This window comes from Hydra vulgaris, chromosome 07 (genome assembly GCF_038396675.1).
Source record: "Hydra vulgaris chromosome 07, alternate assembly HydraT2T_AEP".
NCBI classification, from domain to species: domain Eukaryota; kingdom Metazoa; phylum Cnidaria; class Hydrozoa; order Anthoathecata; family Hydridae; genus Hydra; species Hydra vulgaris.
Genome location: NC_088926.1, coordinates 18902963 through 18925000, shown reverse-complemented (window position 1 = coordinate 18925000; position 22038 = coordinate 18902963). Strand labels below are relative to the sequence as shown.

The following is a 22038-nucleotide window of genomic DNA, read 5'->3' as shown; positions in this document are numbered from 1 at the left end:
ATAAAATAGGTCATTTAATCAGAAAATCTCAATAAAATTTAATGAGACACTAAAAACTTTGAAAATTTAAAAATTTAGCTAGCAAAAACATAAAAGTTTTGAATAAAAATGACAAATAAAAATTCCAAAGCAACAATATTTATTATGAAACTTCATCTTCATTTATATCATTAGGGTATCCTGAACTATTGTAGGATTGTGTTTCTATGAGTAACTTTGTTGCTTCAGCAAGAGTGTTCTGAAAAATCAAAAAACAGCTCTATCAGCATCCAGATAATTATAGAAAACTTTTTTTGTAAAATCCAAAAAGAAAAAAAAAATACTTGTGCACTATTGGTTCGCTGAAATGAAGTGTGGTTATCATTTGAGGTATTTGAGCGAGCTGACCACATCGAAAATTCACTCATCTTGAAAAGAAATAATTATATTAAAATTATAGGACATCATAAAAAAATAAAAATTTACAGTTAACAAAAAACTGTTTAAAGAAAATATGTATGTTATGAAACACATGCATTCATTTAAACATTTATTAAAACTAATTTTTTTGGCAAATAGTTAAAGATTTAATAATAAAAATTGCAATTTTTATATAAAAATTTTAATTTTTGATTACAATTTTTTTTTCATAAAGCAAAAAACTAAAGTAATTTGAAAAAACTTTTTTTATTAAAAAAATAAATAAATCTTACAAATTTTATCAAATCTGAAATAAATAAAATTTACCTTTTTTTTAAGCCATTCAACAGCCCACTGCCACTTTATTGAATTTTGAAGTAAAAAGTTGCGCACTAACTTGTTGTCACTTTTAACTAGGAATTTCATGCATAGATACGCTCTTTGAGCATCATCTTGGTGGCATGAACGGATAAGTTCTTAAATAAAACCATCACTTTATAAATTTTTTACTTTGGTAAACAAGTTTTATAGGCTGATGTAAAGCAAGGCTAATACTTCTCATTTTTATTTTTAACTATAGATTCGAAGATATTTTATAATGTCTACAATCTTTGTTTATATTTAATTAGGGATTTGAAGATATCTTTTAAAGACTACAACCTTTGTTTATTTTTAATTATGGATTTGAGTATATCTTATAAAGTCTACAACCTTTGTTAAATATTCTGTATGATAATGTAAATCTATCAAATTGTTCTAATAGTTAAAAGTTAAATCTTTTATTTTTCTATCATATTTTGCAATTTTTTTACTCCAATAATAAGAAAAGTTATTAGATGTAAGATACAGTAATTGCCATGTCTCACACTTATAGAAAAATAGCTCTGAACTAATTATGAATAGCTGAATAGGTCTGGAACTAATTAACTAAATATATAAATATAAGAATTAAAAGAATATCCCTTTTTAACTTTAACTTATAAAACTTTATAACATTTAGATATTAACTCTATATAAATTTTTAATAATAACTATAAAGAAATATAAAGCAAATTCAAATGTTTAAAAATTTCTTTTTAGAAATTTTTAAACATTTTTTTAAATAAATATCGTTTTAAAAGCAGTAATATAAATTTTATGCATTATGTAAAAAAATAAATCTTGAAAAGATTTTTTTTATCTGTTATATTTATTTTATATTTATTATTTTTTAATATAGTTTACTATAAAATATTTATTAATAAATAATTTATAGTAAACTATATTAAAAAAATATTGACCTGGATGTTTCATTAAAATTGATAAAATCACAAAGTGTGACAACTATGGAATGTTTTTAAGTATAAAAATGTCAAATGAATCGACAATGAATGTTAAACTTTGAACCAGATTTAAGCCATTTCATTAATTTATTATAAAACCTCATTTTATCAAGGAGTGTGTCACGTATAAGAATATTTTAATAATAAACAGGCTGAGTGCAGAACTACAGGGAATGTGATTTTATTTGAGCCCCTAAACAGACTTTTTTTTTTTAGGGTAGAAATGACATTGGGGTGGAAGTGAGATACAATACAAAATAGTGATTAGCGTTAACGAAAAAAAAAAAATTCAAAATATTGGAATTAACCAATGTAAAATGTCAAAACCATGTTAAAAAATAACCATTATTAAATATTTCATGAACCAATAAAAAACTTGTTTTAGATAAAAATTTACCTGACTTTAAAATAAAATACATACTTAAAATCCCACATATACTATGTTCCGTGGAACCATCTATGAATATTTCAACTCTATTGTTCTGGATACCATCTCCTAATTCCTAATTGATAATGTTATAGGTGAATGACTTTATAATGTTATAGGTGAATGACTTTATAATGTTATAGGTGAATGACTTTATAATGTTATAGGTGAATGACTTTATAATGTTATAGGTGAATGACTTTATAATGTTATAGGTGAATGACTTTATAATGTAATAGGTGAATGACTTTATAATGTAATAGGTGAATGACTTTATAATGTTATAGGTGAATGACTTTATAATGTTATAGGTGAATGACTTTATAATGTTATAGGTGAATGACTTTATAATGTTATAGGTGAATGACTTTATAATGTTATAGGTGAATGACTTTATAATGTTATAGGTGAATGACTTTATAATGTTATAGGTGAATGACTTTATAATGTTATAGGTGAATGACTTTATAATGTTATAGGTGAATGAATTTATAATGTATTAGGTGAATGACTTTATAATGTTATAGGTGAATGACTTTATAATGTTATAGGTGAATGACTTTATAATGTTATAGGTGAATGACTTTATAATGTTATAGGTGAATGACTTTATAATGTTATAGGTGAATGACTTTATAATGTAATAGGTGAATGACTTTATAATGTAATAGGTGAATGACTTTATAATGTTATAGGTGAATGACTTTATAATGTTATAGGTGAATGACTTTATAATGTTATAGGTGAATGACTTTATAATGTTATAGGTGAATGACTTTATAATGTTATAGGTGAATGACTTTATAATGTTATAGGTGAATGACTTTATAATGTTATAGGTGAATGACTTTATAATGTTATAGGTGAATGACTTTATAATGTTATAGGTGAATGACTTTATAATGTTATAGGTGAATGACTTTATAATGTTATAGGTGAATGACTTTATAATGTAATAGGTGAATGACTTTATAATGTAATAGGTGAATGACTTTATAATGTGATAGGTGAATGACTTTATAATGTTATAGGTGAATGACTTTATAATGTTATAGGTGAATGACTTTATAATGTTATAGGTGAATGACTTTATAATGTTATAGGTGAATGACTTTATAATGTTATAGGTGAATGACTTTATAATGTTTTAGGTGAATGACTTTATAATGAATAAAACTATGCATATTTTATAAACAAAAAAATCTTTAAAAATAACGAAAACTTACTAAAATAACTTTGACCATTTCAAAAGTAGACTTTAAATCATTTACCGGCACTTCGGTTAAAAGTATCTAAATAAAACATATTTTTTAGTATAAAACAAATTAAAAACACTTAAAACTAAAAGTTAGTATGGGTGTTTAAAAATTTATCATTACTCAATGAACTTAAGGACAGATTGTAAAATACGCAATTTTTAGGCATGCTAAGAAATTGAAAAGTAAATCTTCTATTTTATCAGTTCTAAACAAAATAGTTGAAATTTTTTAATGAATCTGATCAAAATATATTCTGCTGTTAAAACTTTAAGTAAAGTTGAATATTTGAAGTTGGACCAGATGTTGTTAAAAATAATTGTAATTGTTTGAATAAAATAAACTTTATTTGAAATAGTTTTAAGTTTACTCATTGCAAATTAAAAGTATTATTCTGATGAAAAACATTTTAATGCAAAATTTAGGCAGCGAAAAGAAATCTAAGTATTATTCTGATTCTACAATTTAATGAAAAACATTTTAATTCAAAAATGAGGCAGCAAAAAGAAATCTAAGTATAGAATTTTTCATAACAATGTTGTAAAAAGTTTTTATGGAAAAGTTTATGAAATTTTTTTGTTGATTGCGATTTTTAATACTATTCATATTGTTTTTTTGAATGAAAACTTTTTTTAACACAATATAATAAAATTAAGTAATATTGTGGAATTAACATAATAAAAAAAACAAAATTTAAATTGTATAATTTAAATATGGATACAAACATACAATGATATATAGAAACATACATATACATATATTTATATATATATATTAAAAGAGATTTTATATAAAATTATACCAAAATTTCAGATAAAAAAGTAAGAGAATATTCCATGTTACACCAGCATCCATAAACTAAAATATCTACAACAGTGTTGATTAATTGAGGTAACTCTAATGATGTCTGAATAATCTGTATAAACAAAATTTTAAAAAATTAGTAAAATAATATTCAAATGCAAAAACAAAACAAAAAAAAAAGTTGAACAAGTTACACTAAAAAATTTACTTCAATCAAAAACCTTTGCCCTGGCTTTCCATAGAAATATTCTTCAATATCAGGGCTCATCTGTAGAGACTCACAAAATATTACTAAACTTTGAGGAGGGGGGCAATTGAATACAGACGATGCTGAAATAAATTTTATCAGTTTCAACAGAAGAAAATTTGTTAAAATAAAGTTAAATGAAAGTTTTAATTTTATGATATGATAACATTATGACATGATGATATGATAACATTATGACATGATAACATATATGATAACAGCCTCTTGCAAAAGTTTATAATTAGTTTAGTATTTTTTAGGTAAATCCATAATTTATTGAAAATGACATACACAAAGCTAATATTTAATTTATGTTTTATACATACATGTGTATGCAGGCCCGGTTTTAAGCGTAGGCGACGTCGGCGACAGCCGACGGCGGCACTTTTCTAGAGCGGCATTTTCTTAATTTATTTTGTGTTTTCCCAAAAAAAAAAAAATTTTTAAATTTTTTTTTTGTAACAAGAAATTATTTTATTTTTTTTAAAAATTTCCAAGTTCTTCTACGTACTCACTCCATTTTTATAATTTAAAGTTATGGATTTTGTAGATTATAACATTTCCTATTTGTCCACAAATTTTTTGCTTAGGCAGCGTTGTATTTTACGGGAACTTTAATACATACTAATTTTTTCAAATAAATAATATAGTAATAAAAGCGTTTGTTTGTATACATGTTTTACATTTGGGATTTGGCGAAGAAGAAACAGTAAAAAAAAGTTTCTTTTTTCTTTTTCAGGGATGGAAAAGGCGCTGACTAAGCAAATTAAAGTTCCAGAATATTCCTAAGAATTTTTCTTAAAAATTTTATTGAAGTTATCTTTGAGATATCTATTGTAAATTGTTATAAAAGTGTATTATTAAACGAACTTTAACTTTAAAAAAAAAAAAAATTATTATACCCTTTTATAAATTGAATAATATTTGTCTAACAATAATTTTTATAAGTAAGTAGTTAAAGTTTGTTTTTTCGTTTTCTTTTTCATGTATTTGAATAAACTTATTATTATTATTATTATTATTATTAAATATAAAAATTTAGGTATATGTATCAATGCTATGTTTTTTTTAAGTTTAAATTCTTTAAACGATACAATATAATGGACCGTGGTAAGAGACAGCGCTTGTCTGGGTCACAATACAAGAAAATTAGGCTTCAACGTGAAGCAAATTCTGCCAAACAGAAGAATGCTTTGTTGCACTTTTTGAGCAGGTCATCAAGCGAAAAAGCACTGGCACCTATAGTAGCTTCAACTTCAAACCAAAATGAAGTTAAAATTGAAATCGAAAGCGGTGGAGAAATAGAATATGCGGATAGTGTTAGTGTTAATGAATATAGAAATTCTGGAAATGATATAACTGCTAAAGAACCAGAAAATGTTGATGAAGTGGAATTTATCTCCAATTTAAGTGAAGTTGTTGTACAGAACGTCGATGATATAGGACAAAATGAAAACAATGAAGATCAAAGTGGTGAAGACCCCAAAACCAATAAAGATTTGCCTCTTAATTTTAATGATCCGGCAAAATGGCCTATAATAGATGGTAAATTTAAAGCATTGCTGATGAAGTATGGTCCAATTCAAAAATTGCCGTCTTTATTTCCCGAAGATGAACAAGGTAGAAAATTTTCAAGCTTTCATTTTTATCGCCGAATGTCTAATGGCGATAAAATTAAACGCACTTGGTTGGTGTACTCCATTACGAAAGACACTGTATTTTGCTTTTGCTGTAAGATATTTAGTCCGAATAAATTCTCCCTGTCATTGCATGACGGCTGCCGAGATTGGAAAAATATTTCTGTTATTATTAAACAACATGAAACATCAAGTGGCCACACTACTGCATATCTAAATTGGAGAGATCTGGAGGTGAGACTTAAATCAGGGGCTACGATTGATCAAATTAATCAGAAAATAATTCAATCTGAAACTCAACATTGGCGACAAGTTCTTGAAAGAATAATAACGTTAATTAGAACTCTTGCTGGACAAAATCTAGCATTAAGAGGAACATGTGAAAAGCTTTTCGAACCGAATAACGGAAATTTTCTTAAATTTATTGAATTCTTAGGAAATTATGATCCTATTATGAGTAAACATATTCAACGAATAACAACAAGTGAAATTCACACCACCTATCTCGGAAAAACTATTCAAAATGAAATCGTTGAATTGCTTGCTAATAAAATCAAAAATCACATCTTAGCAAAACTAGAGCGAGCAAAGTACTACTCACTTATTTTAGACTGTACCCCCGATATAAGCCACATGGAGCAGATGACAGTTGTTTTTAGGTTTGTCAGTGCAACTGAATCATCTTCGGAAAAACCAGCTGAAGTCGTAGTTTCTGAACACTTCGTAACTTTTCTTGAATTACAAGACACAACGGGAGCAAATATGACAAAAGTTGTTATCGATAAGTTGCAGGAATTAGGCGTAAATCTTGATGACATGAGGGGACAAGGGTACGATAATGGAGCCAACATGCGCGGAAAATATAATGGTGTGCAAGCCAGAATTCGTCAACTAAATCCTCGAGCTTTTTTCGTGCCTTGTAGTGCCCACTCGCTCGACTTGGTATTGAACGATGCAGCTAATTGTTGTATGGAGGCTGTCGCATTCTTTGATTTAATTCAAGGCATTTATAACTTTTTCTCAGCATCAACTCACCGTTGGAGTATATTATTAAACCACCTAAGCGATCTGACTATAAAACCGTTAAGTGCCACTCGTTGGGAAAGCAGGTTTGATGCCGTACGGGCACTTCGATTTCAGATTAGTGGAGTTTACGATGCACTAATTGAAATCGCAGAAGACAATACATTAACTACTGCACCACAAGTCAAGAGTCGCGCAGAGGCAAAGGGAATAGCCAGAAATATTTCAAATTTCAAATTTGTTTGCTCCTTGGTATTGTGGTATGACATTTTATTCCAAATTAATATTGTCAGCAAAATGCTCCAATCACAGGCTTTAGACTTGTCGCTTGCTCTAGAGCATTTAAACGCTACCAAATCTTTCCTATGCGATTATTGCTGTGATGAAGCATTTGCCGCAATGGTTAAAAATGCAAAAAAATTGGCAGTTGAACTAGAAATTTTTGAAGGATTTGATGTGGATGATCCCGTACGCAGAAAGAGTAGACAATTCCTATACGAAGGTCGTGATGAACCGATAGTATCACCAGAACAAAACTTCAGAGTATCTTTTTTCAATTGAATATTGGACATCGCAATTCAAGCAATAAATGAAAGATTTACGCAATTATCGGAATATAACGAGTTATTTGGGTTTCTTTACAATATCGGCAGCAAACACTTTACGGATGATGAGTTATTGAAACACTGTAAGGACTTGCAGTTAGCGCTTATGTCTAATGGCCAATCTGATATCAACGGGGTCGAACTTTGGTATGAAATTAAAGCTATTGGGAGACGACTTGATACTTCCAATAGCAATCCAAAAAGTGTATTAAAATGTATTTACACATCTAATGTTGTCGAAGTATTCCCAAACCTTTCGATAGCTCTTCGCATACTACTAACGTTACCAGTCACAGTTGCTAGTGCTGAAAGAAGCTTTTCAAAGCTGAAAATAATAAAATCCTATTTCAGATCACAAATGTGTCAAGATCGTTTAGTTGGTCTAGCTACGATTTCCATCGAGAAAGAAATTGCTGATCATTTGGACATAGAAGATTTGGTTAAAGATTTCGCAGAATTAAAAGCTAGGAAAATTCACTTTTAATTACGATTTGTTTTTTATTTTTTCATGAATGGAATTTGTTTTGTTTTTTATTTTTGTATAAATTCAGTTTTTTTATTTACTTTGTTTTTGTGTAATTTTTCGTAATAAAATAAAAATATATTAAAGTTTGATTTTCAGTGTTTTTCTATTTTCCTTCAAATTGGAAATTATTGCATTTTTAATTTTTGCGGCGGCAAATTTGCATCTCGCCTACACATAGAAAACTGTTAGAACCGGGCCTGTGTGTATGTATATAACATAAATTAAATCTTAGCTTTGTTTATGTCATTTTAAATAAATTACAAATTTACTTAAAAAAATACTTAACTGATTCTAAACTTTTGCAAGAGACTATAATTTATTTAAATAAAATTTTTAAAAACTAATTTTAATTAAATAAATAAAATTTAGTTACCAACATGTTTTGATGTATTATTACTATGCAAAAGAAGTAATGCTATTGTAAAATACAATGAAACAATTTCTTGCTTTTGAACATTGTTCCATTTGCGAATAGATTTTTCACTCTAAAATATTTCAAAATTTATTAATCAGAAATAATTTTATGTAGGTAATGTATATCACTAATTCTTATATTGTTTTAAATGTAACATTGATTGTTATAATGAGCAATAATATATAAATTATTGTTTGTGATTATTTAAAATATTATAAGATAACTCTTGTGATTTTTACTAATAATATATAACATTATTGGTTGTTAATGTTAAAAATAATTAATAATAACATTAATTATTAATATTAACAATTATATAAAACAACATTATTATAATAACATTATTATTAATATTAACAATTAATTAATAATAACATTAATTATTAATATTAACAATTATATAAAACAACATTATTATAATAACATTAATTATTAATATTAACAATTAATTAATAATAACATTATTTATTAATATTAACAATTATATAAAACAACATTATTAGTTCTTATGATTCACAATAAAATATAACAAAATCATTGTTATTTACAATATTTTATATTTATAAACATTTCTAATTGCTGTTATTGGTAATTTTAAGACAATGCTTGAAAACAATAATTGAAACATGTGAAGAGTTGAAAAACATATATTAAATTAATATACATATATGTATTGTTATAAATAAATACAAACTTACATTATGCAATGGTTTATGACCTATTAAAAAGTTGTAAAACCTTTGGAATGTTTTTAAATCAGAAAGATGTTGTAAAGCCAATTTATTCTAAATGAATTAAAAACTATACTAAAAACAAAAAACAATCTTAAAATTATAAAAATTAAAATAAGTTTAGACAATTAAAAATATTTTGGAAACTGTGTAGAAATAAAAAACACTTACAATGCAAGCGTATTTGTTAAATAGCTGAAAGTATTGTGAAGCATGCTTTATATAACTTGTAAGTTCATTGTCGAGAAATGAAAAAAGTTGTAACAACAGGTAATTTACTTTATTGAAGTTCTAAAAAAATTTTAAGTAATTTATTTTAATTAATAATTTAATTAAATTAATTTATTATTTATTTTAGTAATATATTCAAAATTTGAATAAATGGTACTAGTTTTACTTTTATGCAATTCTTTAAAAAAATTTAATAAACTGAAAGCTAGAAATCAATTTGTTTCTTTGAGCAACAATTTTTTTTATCAAAGTTTGTGATTAAGATTTGGTTAAGAGAGACAACAATAAAGAAAAAATAAATTGGAAAAAAAGCATTTCGGCCTCCTGTGCCTTAAGAAAGTAAAAAGTAAAAAATACAAAAAACAAACAAACAAACAACAACAACAACTATTTTTAATGTTGACCTTTGTTGCTTTGGTTTCTCAATACTTACATCAAGTATTTTAAAGAAATGATTAACCAGATCATCACCTTTTTTGATTAATGTTTAGTTATATAAAAAATTTTAACCTACCTCGCTTAGCTCTTTATAATTGTATTCAAAAATCATGTAAATTAATGTAGAAAAAAATTCTCTGATTGATGGGTCAGGACATTCAACAAGGTAAGCACTTAAATAAAAATTTTAGTTCAAAACCAAAAAAAAAATATTTAAAATATATTAAAAGTATAATAAAAAATATGTAATAACAATACAAGATATGAAATAATATATTTACATAGATTTAAATACTATATTCAAACCAAAGCAAACAAAAAAAAAGATTCAGATTTTCAAAAAACATATTTTAATAAAACAACATACAGCATATAGCTCCTTCCTTTCTCATCAGACAGGTAATCAATTAACCAACTACAAGATTCATGGCTTGTTGTTACCAGCAATTTTAAACAAGTACACCATGATTCCAAACTTAGATCGTTTCTAAAAATTAAAAAAAGTAATTACTTTATTGTGATTTACACAGTGAACATAACTAATAACTAAAACACAACATTTGACATAGGTAAATGAAAACAAATATATGAATACCTAAATGATTTTGATGTCCTTAGATAGGTGTTAAACAAAAAGTGAACAGAAAGCTGCAAACAGCATAGTTCTACATTATCATTTGTGTCATTTAAATGAGATTCGCCTATATCAAAATTCTATTAAAAAAAAATAATTTAAACTGTTAAAATCACTCAACAGCCTCTGTTGAAATAAGGATTCTGTCAAAAACTTTAGAAGCATTAGCTAAAGTCTAATTAAAAAATGGTTTAAAAAACTAAATAAACATAATTATAACAAAAACAAGACTAACTCTGCTGGAACTGCAAAGCTGGCACAGAAATTCAAAATATTCAATATCATAGACATCTTTATGCTGCATAAACTTTATGTTCTCCTCATTGACCTTAGTTTTAATTAATCAAAAAATTAAAAATTTTTATATAAAAAAATGAATAACTGTGTGTGTGTGAGAGTGTGTGTATATATATATATATATAAATAAAATTTACATACAACTCTCTTAATGCTTGAAGGCATGTTGTCTTTAAAAAGTCCTTTCCGTTCCCCTTTTTTAATAAGAGCTGAAAGCAAACTTAATCCATCCTTAGAGCCAGGCGATGAAGGGTTTGAACTGCAACAAGATGAAGGACTACCAGGATACGATCTTAATATAAATTTAAAAAAACAACAACTCAATAGCCACTAAAACTTTAATATTTAACAACAAAAACAATTTTAAAGCAAGTAAAACTATTTAAAACTAGTCTATATATGTATAGGCTGTATACATCTGTTTTTTACATCATCCCTTGTTAAAACTCAGTGAGTTTATACTTAAATATTCAAACCCTTTCTTAAAAAACCTGAGGTATGAAATGAAAACTATTGAATTAATGGTAACTTTAACATCTGTTGAATTATAGTAAATCAACAACAATTTTTTTCTATTATTTTGAACAATCGATACTTATGAACATTATTGGTGACATTAGTGCTTAACATATTGAGAGGCTTTAGTACCGCTTTACTGGATTTATTGGTTTAATTTATTTATTCTCAAATTTTCTTACACATATAGTTAACTTATATCGATAACATTGTAACTCATTTTGCAGACAACCCATGACAACAAAAGTCATGGAGCCTTTTGTTCCTTCCTGTTGGTTTTAAGTCAAGTTTCACTATATCCCATGGTTTTTACTTTCTTCTATAGCCGCTATATCTAATGAAAATGGTTTTCATTAGATATAGCAGCTATAGAAAGAAAAAATCTTTCTTTCTATAGCTGCTATATCTAATGAAAACCATTACTTTCAACTTTTTCAAAAAAATAACTCTCTGAAAAATGCCATTTTATTATTGCAAGAAACCAATGCAAAAAGGGATTGTCTGACCCTAAGGTTTATTATTCTCAAATTATTAAATCTCATATCACATGTCAGAAATTTGGTTTTAGAAACTTTTGGAAAATCTTTAACAATGTCATTAGCAAAAACATATATGGGTCTGATCTTATCACCTCTACCTTGGAAAAAACAGAACTGTTTTTAAAGAACATTAACTCTTTCTCATCTCTTGAATCTTGAATGTTCCAGAAATTATTCAAGACATTTTACTTCCAAAATATATTAAAGACAATAAAGTTGTCCATCTAGGACAACTTTAACACCTCATTTAAGAATAATAAAGTTTTTCTAGATAGACAAGACCCTTTTTCACTTTCAGTTATTTCTGAGGTACCACCAATTTCCATTAATGGTGCATGCCCCAAGCTGTTACACAACAGCTTGGGGCCTGTGGTGGCTAGTAAATTTTAACACAAACAAAACTCAATTGTTTACTTTAAATAATTATAGGAATGTTTTTGATATTCCTTTATTGAAGAATGATAAGACTCTTACTGATTCCGATACTTTATGCTCAAGTTTAAAAAATGTTCACAAAAACTAATGCTAAATTTAAATAGTATAGAAAAAGAATAGCAATGGGTTGAAACATGATAAATGCAATGGATTGAAACATATAATAAATACAATGGACCAAAACATATGATAAATGCAATGGATTGAAATATGATAAATACAATTGATTGAAACATATGATAAATAATTCTTTTAACAATCCTATTTTTTAAAAAGCTTTCCAAAAGCAGTCAAAATAATTTTAAAGCACAAAAAAATGACTTCACTTCTGATCTACTTTAACTTTTTTTTCACCCATTTTCACCCATTTCTTTCATTACAATTTAAATAAACTTCTTGAAAAAGCAGCATTTAACAGACTTCACAGCCTTTTGAAGAAATAAAAATTTATTTACAATAATGATACGTTTTTGACAACAAACACTTAACAATTAATAAAAATTATACAATGTCAATCTCAAACAATCTCTTGACATGTTAAACAACCCTTTACAAATTATGAGTAATAAATAAACAAACCCTTGAAAACCTTTAACATTTACCAAGATGTTAAACAAGTCAAATAACAAGACTAATAATAGTTATATAATAGTACTTGTCAAATAAAAAGATAAACAAGATGTATATAAAAATATAAAAATAATAGGTAAAAAAAAGATAAAGATAAAAATAAGATGTAAGAATTTAGATCTTATGATTAAAGAAAAAATTAATTATTCATGAAGAAAAGTTTTATTCCTTCAAATATCATTTTGTCACGAATTATTAGCAAGTTCCTGTTATTCGAACTCGAAGAAAACTAGGTTCTAGAAAGTGTTAAGAAATATCAGTTAAGAAATTTTATAACAATTAACAACATACCATAAAACTTGACAAGATTAAAAAGATTATGGAGAAAAAAAAAATTAAGCAGTAAAAAGGGTGTGAACTCTTTTAATAAAAAAAAAATCAAAAAATACTTTACCTAATATAAAAAAAGTTCTAAGCTTGTCCAAAATTGTAATTAAAGTTATAAGTCATAAAAAAGCATTATTTTAATGAAAAAGTAACATGCGATAAACATTTTTACAAACCGTTAAAAAAAGTACTGGCTTCTGTTACCATTATTATTGTTAATAAATTTTTTGTGTGTGTGTGTAAAGACTAGTTTTTAAATTTAGATTCGAGTGAATTATTAAATTTTTAGTTTTTAAATTTAGATTCGAGTGAATTCGAGTGAATTAGACTTATTATTAAAGTCAACAAACAACGTATCAAGAAAAGCATACTTTTAAAACTCAAATATAGAATTGATTTTATGACCGGAATGTTGTTTTGTAAAATTTTTCTTCAACAAGGTAACATAAACATAAATACACTAGATTATGATACTATACAAATATAACACAATTTTTATAGTCAATACAATTTTGAGTACAATATACAAAATTATATTGACAGTAACATAATTTCTTTACCCTATCTCAAAATTTGGCTTATGATGTGGAGAGGGACATATTCCATCAATCATTGAACAACTAAAAATTAATTTACAAATAAAAGAAAAAAAAGCTAATTAATATATATATATATATATATATATATATATATATATATATATATATATATATATATATATATATATGTATATATATATATATATATATATATGTATATATATATAAAATATACATATATAAAATATATACATACATATATATATATATATATATATATATATATATATATATATATATATATATATATATATATATATATATATATATATATATATATATATGTATATCTACTATTATGTATATATGTAACCAATTGTTGCCCTATTCTTGACTGCCGGCAGCAGTCTATTTTAGTGTGATGTCAGAGATGTTATGTAAACACGCATTTATATGTACATGTATACGCTTTAAAGTTGTTTTATCTAATAAACAAATCAGACATGTCTGGACCTGTCTAAACCTGAAATTGGTAAAGTAATGTTATCAAAATTATTAGTAAACATCTTTTAGTCAGTTAGTACTAGCAAACCAATAATAACCTGTTAATTAAGATATCTTTTTATTAACAGTGTACTAAACAAAGTGGAGTTGTGTTTTTAGACAAATTTTTATTTTTCATTTTTATAATGGCAATTGATAAACAAACCGCTAATTATACACTAAGGGGGGAAGGGTGTAGTGAGAGAAATTGCCAAAAAACTAGATACTTTTACAAAAAGGGTTTATTGTACATTAAAAAAAGCAACAAGAAACCAACAGTAATCAAAACAGGAAACATAATGGTAGAACCAAAAATACAACAGTAGCTAAAGATCAACTTATAAAAGTAACAAATAGTTTTTATAAAAGTAGTGAAATTGTTGTTTAACAGTGCCTAAATTGCAGCAAAACTAAATGAAATTTGTTCAAATATTCGGACAAATTTCATTTAGTTTGACAGGCTTACTCCTAAGATGTTTTGGGAGTAATAAGCCAGGAAAATTAGTAAAAATAAATGGCAAACTTAACAAATAACATTGACAAAATTTGCAGAACCAAGCTTTGCCTTCTGGAAATGAAATTATTGGACCAAATTTTATATTTCAACAGGATAATGATCTAAAACATGCATCAAAATTGTGTATATCCTAATTAAATTAAAAAAAAAAACAAGTGAACCAATACCATGCCAAGACATAGCTTCCCAAACTTTAATATTACCCCTTACCGTGCTTTACTGTCTTTAGAATATACAAAGGTTGCTTCATAGGATGCCTAACATATACTTTCCCATCAGAATAGAAGCAATTAAAATTGGATTCATCAATCCATCAATTGTTTTTCCAAAGAAAACATTTTTATTTAGAAACATTTTTGCAAATGATAATTGCTCTAATCAATTTCATTTTAAAACAAGGAGTTTTGCTATACAGACTCAAAGACCGGTTTCATAGAAATGACGACAAATGGTTGGGGCGACACAGCTACATGATACAGTTCTTCAATTTTGGTTTTCATTTCATTAGAAGTTAAAAAAGGACTTTCTTAGACACCCTAACATTTAGGCGATCCATATTGATTGAAACTTTTTTTGGAGGTGGCTTTCGAATTTTATCATCAGTGGTATTGTATTTTTCAATATGTTTATGACAGTTTTGAACAAATTCCAAAAAACAACACCCTAAGGGATGTAAACTAGCCATGTGGGCTAGCCCCGTCAAACGCAGTATTCTTAAATGCTCATAAAATTAAAATTTCCAATTTAAAGGTAAAAAAATCTCATTTTCCAAATAAAGTTCACCAAATTAAAGTTTGATAGTAATTCTGAAAATTATTGAAAATTAATTATTATTAAAAACAAATAGAAAAATAACATTAGAAATTCTTATTTAATTATTGTGTAAAACTTGAAATAAAGCTGCCGTTATTGGTATAACTACCCGATTGCATAACTGCGAAAATGTCACTTGGAATAAACTTCTTGAGAATTAGGATTTTCCAAGCGATTTTAGGGATTTTCTCAGCAACTTGCTTCTAAAATTCATTCCTCAAAATTAGCAAATAATTCTTTGCAATGTTCCAACAACAGCAAATATTATATAAAAAAGTTAGCAAGAAATAAAGTCTAAAAAAATAACAAACTTGTTTGGGTTAACATCTGCAAATGCTATTTCTTTACAAGTTTCGCCCTTTTTGGCCCAATAGATAAAATAACTTATTAAGTCTTATTGCAAACTCTACTTCAAGTAATACATGTGCTTCGCCAACAAAAATATCGAGAAGTGGTTTACGCCAGATATTTTCGAAATTTTGATCAACTTTGGATATTACGGTAAGTCATTTAGTTATTGTTTTTCTTTTTTTGTTTGGTATTTTATGTCAACCAAATTAGGTACTTGAATTGACTGAATTGTTTTTTTACTTATCATTTCTCAACTTTTTAAAAAACCACCTCTGAATTATAAGTTAAATACAAAAAATGATTTATGATTATAACAAACTGGTACTAGAAATTTATTTAACAAGGAAAATAGATTTCTTTACTTTACTGCTTGCTTTTGTTTAAAACGAAAAATAAACTCGTTTAATAACAATAATGTTTTTTTTATTACAACAAACTGGATTCATTGCTTGCTTGAATTTTCAACATAAAAGCAAACTTAAATGTTTGAATGAACCATAGCCATAATAACATTTTATGACAATGAAGGAAAAAATAATTATTGGTATTTTTCGTTGCCACAATAGCGTGCAATTGCTTGCGATCAATATTCTTTTGTAATTAAACAACATTTGTTGTTGTTTTTGCTCAGACAGTAATTGTAACTTTATTTTGTATGCGATTTATGCATAGAGAAAATAATATTATCTATAAAATTGAACTCGCAATAAATGTGAAATTTATGAGCTCATGTTTACTATTTTCAAAACCTTTTTTATTTTTCTATTTTTAAGACATTTCTATTGATGTCACAATTTCAAGCAAAATTTAAAAAATAATTAAAAGTACATAATCATTGGGTTACTTTTGCAGAGATTTTTATTGAACATAAATTGCTATATAACTTTAAAAACCGCCCTTTAATGCCCACCAGTAAAAAAGAAATATATATTCAAAAGAATAATCTTAAAATGAAAGCGACAATGATATATTAGGATTACAAATAAATAAAATGTATTATTCTTAATAATAATTAATTAATATACACTGATTATTTTATAATATAAAAATATATAATTCCTAATATATCTTTGAAGATCGGAGCTTAATTTGCTGTGTCGTTGTGAAACCACTTTTAATTTTCTGTTGATTTTGTATTCATCTTCAATAAATGTTACAGATGGTATTTTATTTTATTTTGTCAAATCAATGTATGCAGTGCTGGTGGAGTAGAAGAAGAAAGAATATAAGAAAAGGACCCAATACATTCTTTTTTCTACAGAGCAATATTTGTTTTGCCTCATGTTCAGTTACTACAAAAAAGTTAAATGTACATTACAAATAATATTTACAATGTTCCAGTACTCACTTATGAGTTTTATTAAAAAACTTCAATTTTTAATAATAAATGGAAATCTTCGCTAGTATGTGCTATTTCTTTGAACCTAAGCCTTATTGAACATAATCTTTGGTCTCTTGAAGTTAGCTTTAAAGGCCTACCTTGGTAAATCTTTGACATCATTATGTAGCTCGTGGTTTTTCAACATTGTTTGTACACATTTAAGCAAAACATTGCAAATTCGAGCTTTTTCTCATTGGCTTTTTGTTTTATCTTTTAGCAGACCTAAAATTTGCCATTGTACCTTGTTTGAAACTGCTTTTCTGATAATTTTATTTTATTTTTGCAAGAAAGTTTATATAGTTTGAAAGAAATCAACCACCAAATTTTAGATCGCTCGGATAACATTTCGTTGAGATATTTCAACGAAATGTTATCAGAGTATCCAATGTATATTTATATAAGTTCCAATTATATATCATTCAATTGAGAGTCAATTAAGACATTTAATACACCTTTAATTGTATTTATTAGTTGGTTTCAAAGATAATTGTCAAAAAAACAAAAATTTCACAAACAAAGTAGTGACTCTATAACCTACTATATATATATATATATATATATATATATATATATATATATATATATATATATAAATATATATATATATATATATATATATATATATATATATATATATATATATATATATATATATATATATATATATATATATATATAGGAAGTATGGGAATTAAAAGAAAATAACTTTACACCTTTAATCAAATGGAATATTGTCAAACGCTGTAAAACATACAATGTTACATCAAAAATTTGTAATCCATGTTTAAATGAAAAGCTCGAAATATTATTTTACAAAGGAGACAATCTGCTAAATAAAAAAGGCAAATTAATTTCTAAATATAGGCACAAAATAAATTTCTCCTTTCATTTTTTGATAGCGGAGATTAGTTTTCTATTACGCCTTATTGTATTATAAAGTCAGAACTCATTCTACTGTAGTTTGTAATTTTTAAACAGTTTTTTTATATTTTGATTTTTTACTTCATGGCTGATGATTGTCACTTTAAGTTCCATAAAATGCTATTTTTCTAAATTTTAATTGTGTGTGTGTGTATATATATATATATATATACAGGGTGCGGAAAAAATTCCTGTACAAAATTATAATTTAAAAAAATTATCTGCATGGTGTTTTCTTTCAATATATAGTGTGTTTTTAGTATTCTTTTGTATTCCTTTGTATTCTTTTAGTATTTTTTAGTATTATTTTGTTTTAAATTAAAGTTTAATTTGTTTCTCGTCTTGTACAGGAACTTTTGCTGTTTTTGCTGTTTACATTTTTGTACAGGAACTTTTTCCACACTCTGTGCAAAACAATTGATAAACAATTGAAACTTTTAACTTGTATGTAAAGTAAAGTAACTTCAGTTATTTTTTAAAATGTCTTTGATCAGTTTCGAATTGTATTTTAGAAATATTGGCATAAATATATATTAGCATTACATGACAGGAGTGAACTACGATGATCATCGAGGACCTCCTCAGCAACAATGAACAAATATTCTGATTTTAATTTTAAAACCAGAAATATTTATTTCTGGTTTTGCCAGATACTGGCTTAGCTGAGTGTTAATGCCTGTTGGTAATTGTTGTTCATGTGCTGTGCCACCAGCAGACATAGACTGAACAATTTCATCAATACATTGTCAGAGTAACGATGATGATATAAAGAATTATCCAGCTGGGCTTGTTTTGCTGGAATTTTTTCAATTTTGTCAATCTGTTAATCAATATGCTCAGATTGACTTCCATCATGTATCGATACCCTCTGCACTGTAACTTTATTGAATGTATATTTAACCATAATTATAAAATACAGAATTACAAAGAACACTGATTTGTATAAATAAAATATTAGGTAAACACGGGCGAAAAAGATGTAATAATTATCTGACCAAAGTTCAGAAATCTTGCTAACTTTTTGCTGAAGCCAGCAAAAAGTTAGCAAGATTTTAAATAAAATGTTTAGACTTTAGATAAAATGTTTTTAAATTGTTTTACTTAGACTTTAAATTAAATTTAAACTTTAAAAACTTAGACTTTAAATAAAATGTTTTTATTTAAAACTTAGACTTTAATAAATTAGACTTTAAATAAAATGTTTTTAAATTGTTTTACTTAGACTTTAAATAAAATATTTTTAAATTGTTTTACTTAGGCTTTAAATAAAATGTTTTTAAATTGTTTTACTTAGACTTTAAATAAAATGTTTTTAAATTGTTTTACTTAGACTTTAAATAAAATGTTTTTAAATTGTTTTACTTAGACTTTAAATTAAATTTAAACTTTAAAAACTTAGACTTTAAATAAAATGTTTTTATTTAAAACTTAGACTTTAATAAATTAGACTTTAAATAAAATGTTTTTAAATTGTTTTACTTAGACTTTAAATAAAATGTTTTTAAATTGTTTTACTTAGACTTTAAATTAAATTTAAACTTTAAAAACTTAGACTTTAAATAAAATGTTTTTATTTAAAACTTAGACTTTAATAAATTAGACTTTAAATAAAATGTTTTTAAATTGTTTTACTTAGACTTTAAATAAAATGTTTTTAAATTGTTTTACTTAGACTTTAAATAAAATGTTTTTAAATTGTTTTACTTAGACTTTAAATAAAATGTTTTTAAATTGTTTTACTTAGACTTTAAATAAAATGTTTTTAAATTGTTTTACTTAGACTTTAAACAAAATATTTTTTGCTATTTTTTCTTTACTTAAAATAGCAAAAATTTGGTTTTAAAATTTTAAGGTCTGCAATTATTTGCCGACTTCAGACACTGTCAGGTGGTAATATATAATTAACTATTAGAAATAACACGATTATCAAACTTTTTATTTTACACACATTTTGCCAATAAAGACTCTCTAGGAGTGAATGCAAAAACTTATTAACTTCTATTTATATAAAAATTAAAATTACAGGAAATCATAAATTTAAAATATATATTTTTATAAATTTTTAAATAATTTTTTTTATAAATATACAGTTTTTTAAAAGAAACTTAAACTTTTCATATCTACATTTGAAATCAATTCCAATTTATTATTTATTAAACATTCTTTGTTTGTATGTCTAATTAAACAATTTTGACAAGCATTTTCCATTCATTGGGCAATAATTTTTTTTTTTTTAACAAATATTCTGTTATTTTTCATTTAATGCCTTGCTATACAAAACTTGGTTTTGTATAACAGGCATTATTGTGGATTACACACACACACACACACACACACACACACACACACACACACACACACACACACACACACACACACACACACACACACACACATACACGCACACACATGCACACACACACAAGAAGAGAGAGTGAAATCTTAATTAAATATCTAAATTAAAAATCTAAATTAAAACAAAAAAAAAATAAATTAATCATGTATAAGACATGGCTTTAAATACCTTCCTTCATTACTGTTATACTCGGAATGAACAAACGGAAGTCTGTTTTTATCCATTGTTTCGTAGAACAACATATAAGCATTCCAAGTTCGAATACGATTTTCTGGATATTGACTATCTGCAAAAAAGGAAAAAAAAAAAGAAAAAAAAAAAAAAATAAGAAATTTGAAAGTAAAATACTAACTACTAAATATAAATTCAATATACTAAATATATACTTAATAAACTAAATGTAAACTTAATATACTAAATATAAATTTAATATACTAAATATATACTTAGTATACTAAATAAATTTGCATTTATTTTTTAGTATACTAAGATTAGTATATTAAATAAAAATTATTTATTCTTATTTTGTCATAATTTATAACAATATTATTTGTTGATAATTTTAATAACGTCATGAAAACTATAAATGAATTATTATTTATCAATTAAGCAATAAAATATTTAAGTAAAAATAAAAAATAACTAACTTGAATCTGTTTGTGGTACTCTGTACTCTCCACCAAAACATTCAATTTTTAATGCTTCATCATTCATTTCAAATCTCTCTACTGTGACATCATTAAACTTATACCATTTTTCAAATGCCCCATTTCCATTTCTAAATAAAAAAATATTGAAGCTGAACAGAAAAAAAGAGTATTATATACAAACATTATTATTGTGTGTGCGCTTGTACGTGTGTGCGTATATATATATATAATTTTATAAATGCAAATGTTTATAAGAAAATCTACACTAACTGGCGATTCTTCACAAAGGAATAATAATGACCAGCATTTGCTTGACCACTGTGAACTACAATACCAACTAGTTCATAGTACTGCTTTGTGTTAGTAACAATTCTCATAGGAGGCATTTGATTTGAGTTAATTACGGCAGATTCTTTCTCTTTTTTTGTTATTCCTTCTAGTGTGTATGGTTCAATATTCAAAATCCAAGGAAACTTATAAAAAATATTTTAGCATAAATAAAAGTTAGTTTATGCTTAAAAAATGTAA

The 22038-nt window shown here is 25.4% G+C and overlaps 2 protein-coding genes across 3 annotated transcripts in view; one reads left to right on the top strand and one right to left on the bottom strand.

Annotated features, from left to right (window-relative positions):
• Nucleotides 1-122: 122 nt before the first annotated feature.
• Nucleotides 123-22038, bottom strand: part of LOC100210564 (ubiquitin carboxyl-terminal hydrolase 24) — a 101465-nt gene continuing 79549 nt past the window's right edge. Inside the window, exons 23-41 of one of the 2 annotated variants that reach the window (XM_065801283.1) lie at nucleotides 21781-21983; nucleotides 21508-21638; nucleotides 21029-21146; nucleotides 14000-14059; nucleotides 11134-11284; nucleotides 10931-11023; nucleotides 10657-10775; nucleotides 10429-10548; nucleotides 10138-10234; nucleotides 9564-9683; nucleotides 9360-9446; nucleotides 8620-8731; nucleotides 4417-4538; nucleotides 4207-4320; nucleotides 3375-3440; nucleotides 2143-2224; nucleotides 727-875; nucleotides 324-407; nucleotides 123-238 (exon numbers count right to left, since the gene is read on the bottom strand). In XM_065801283.1, the coding sequence (XP_065657355.1) occupies nucleotides 143-238; nucleotides 324-407; nucleotides 727-875; nucleotides 2143-2224; nucleotides 3375-3440; nucleotides 4207-4320; nucleotides 4417-4538; nucleotides 8620-8731; nucleotides 9360-9446; nucleotides 9564-9683; nucleotides 10138-10234; nucleotides 10429-10548; nucleotides 10657-10775; nucleotides 10931-11023; nucleotides 11134-11284; nucleotides 14000-14059; nucleotides 21029-21146; nucleotides 21508-21638; nucleotides 21781-21983 (2124 nt within the window). In that variant the 3' untranslated portion in view covers nucleotides 123-142. The remainder of the gene's footprint in view (nucleotides 239-323; nucleotides 408-726; nucleotides 876-2142; nucleotides 2225-3374; nucleotides 3441-4206; nucleotides 4321-4416; nucleotides 4539-8619; nucleotides 8732-9359; nucleotides 9447-9563; nucleotides 9684-10137; nucleotides 10235-10428; nucleotides 10549-10656; nucleotides 10776-10930; nucleotides 11024-11133; nucleotides 11285-13999; nucleotides 14060-21028; nucleotides 21147-21507; nucleotides 21639-21780; nucleotides 21984-22038) is intronic. The other variant, XM_065801284.1, reaches the window with a different exon arrangement.
• Nucleotides 5335-7676, top strand: LOC136082194 (zinc finger MYM-type protein 1-like). Its single transcript, XM_065800710.1, has 2 exons — nucleotides 5335-5402; nucleotides 5529-7676. The coding sequence occupies exon 2, from the start codon at nucleotides 5556-5558 to the stop codon at nucleotides 7674-7676; it is 2121 nt and encodes a 706-aa protein (XP_065656782.1). The 5' UTR covers nucleotides 5335-5402; nucleotides 5529-5555.

What these genes read in the sequence shown, in the direction of transcription:
- LOC136082194 (XM_065800710.1), top strand. Translation starts at nt 5,556, where the DNA reads ATGGACCGTGGTAAGAGACAGCGCTTGTCTGGGTCACAATACAAGAAA.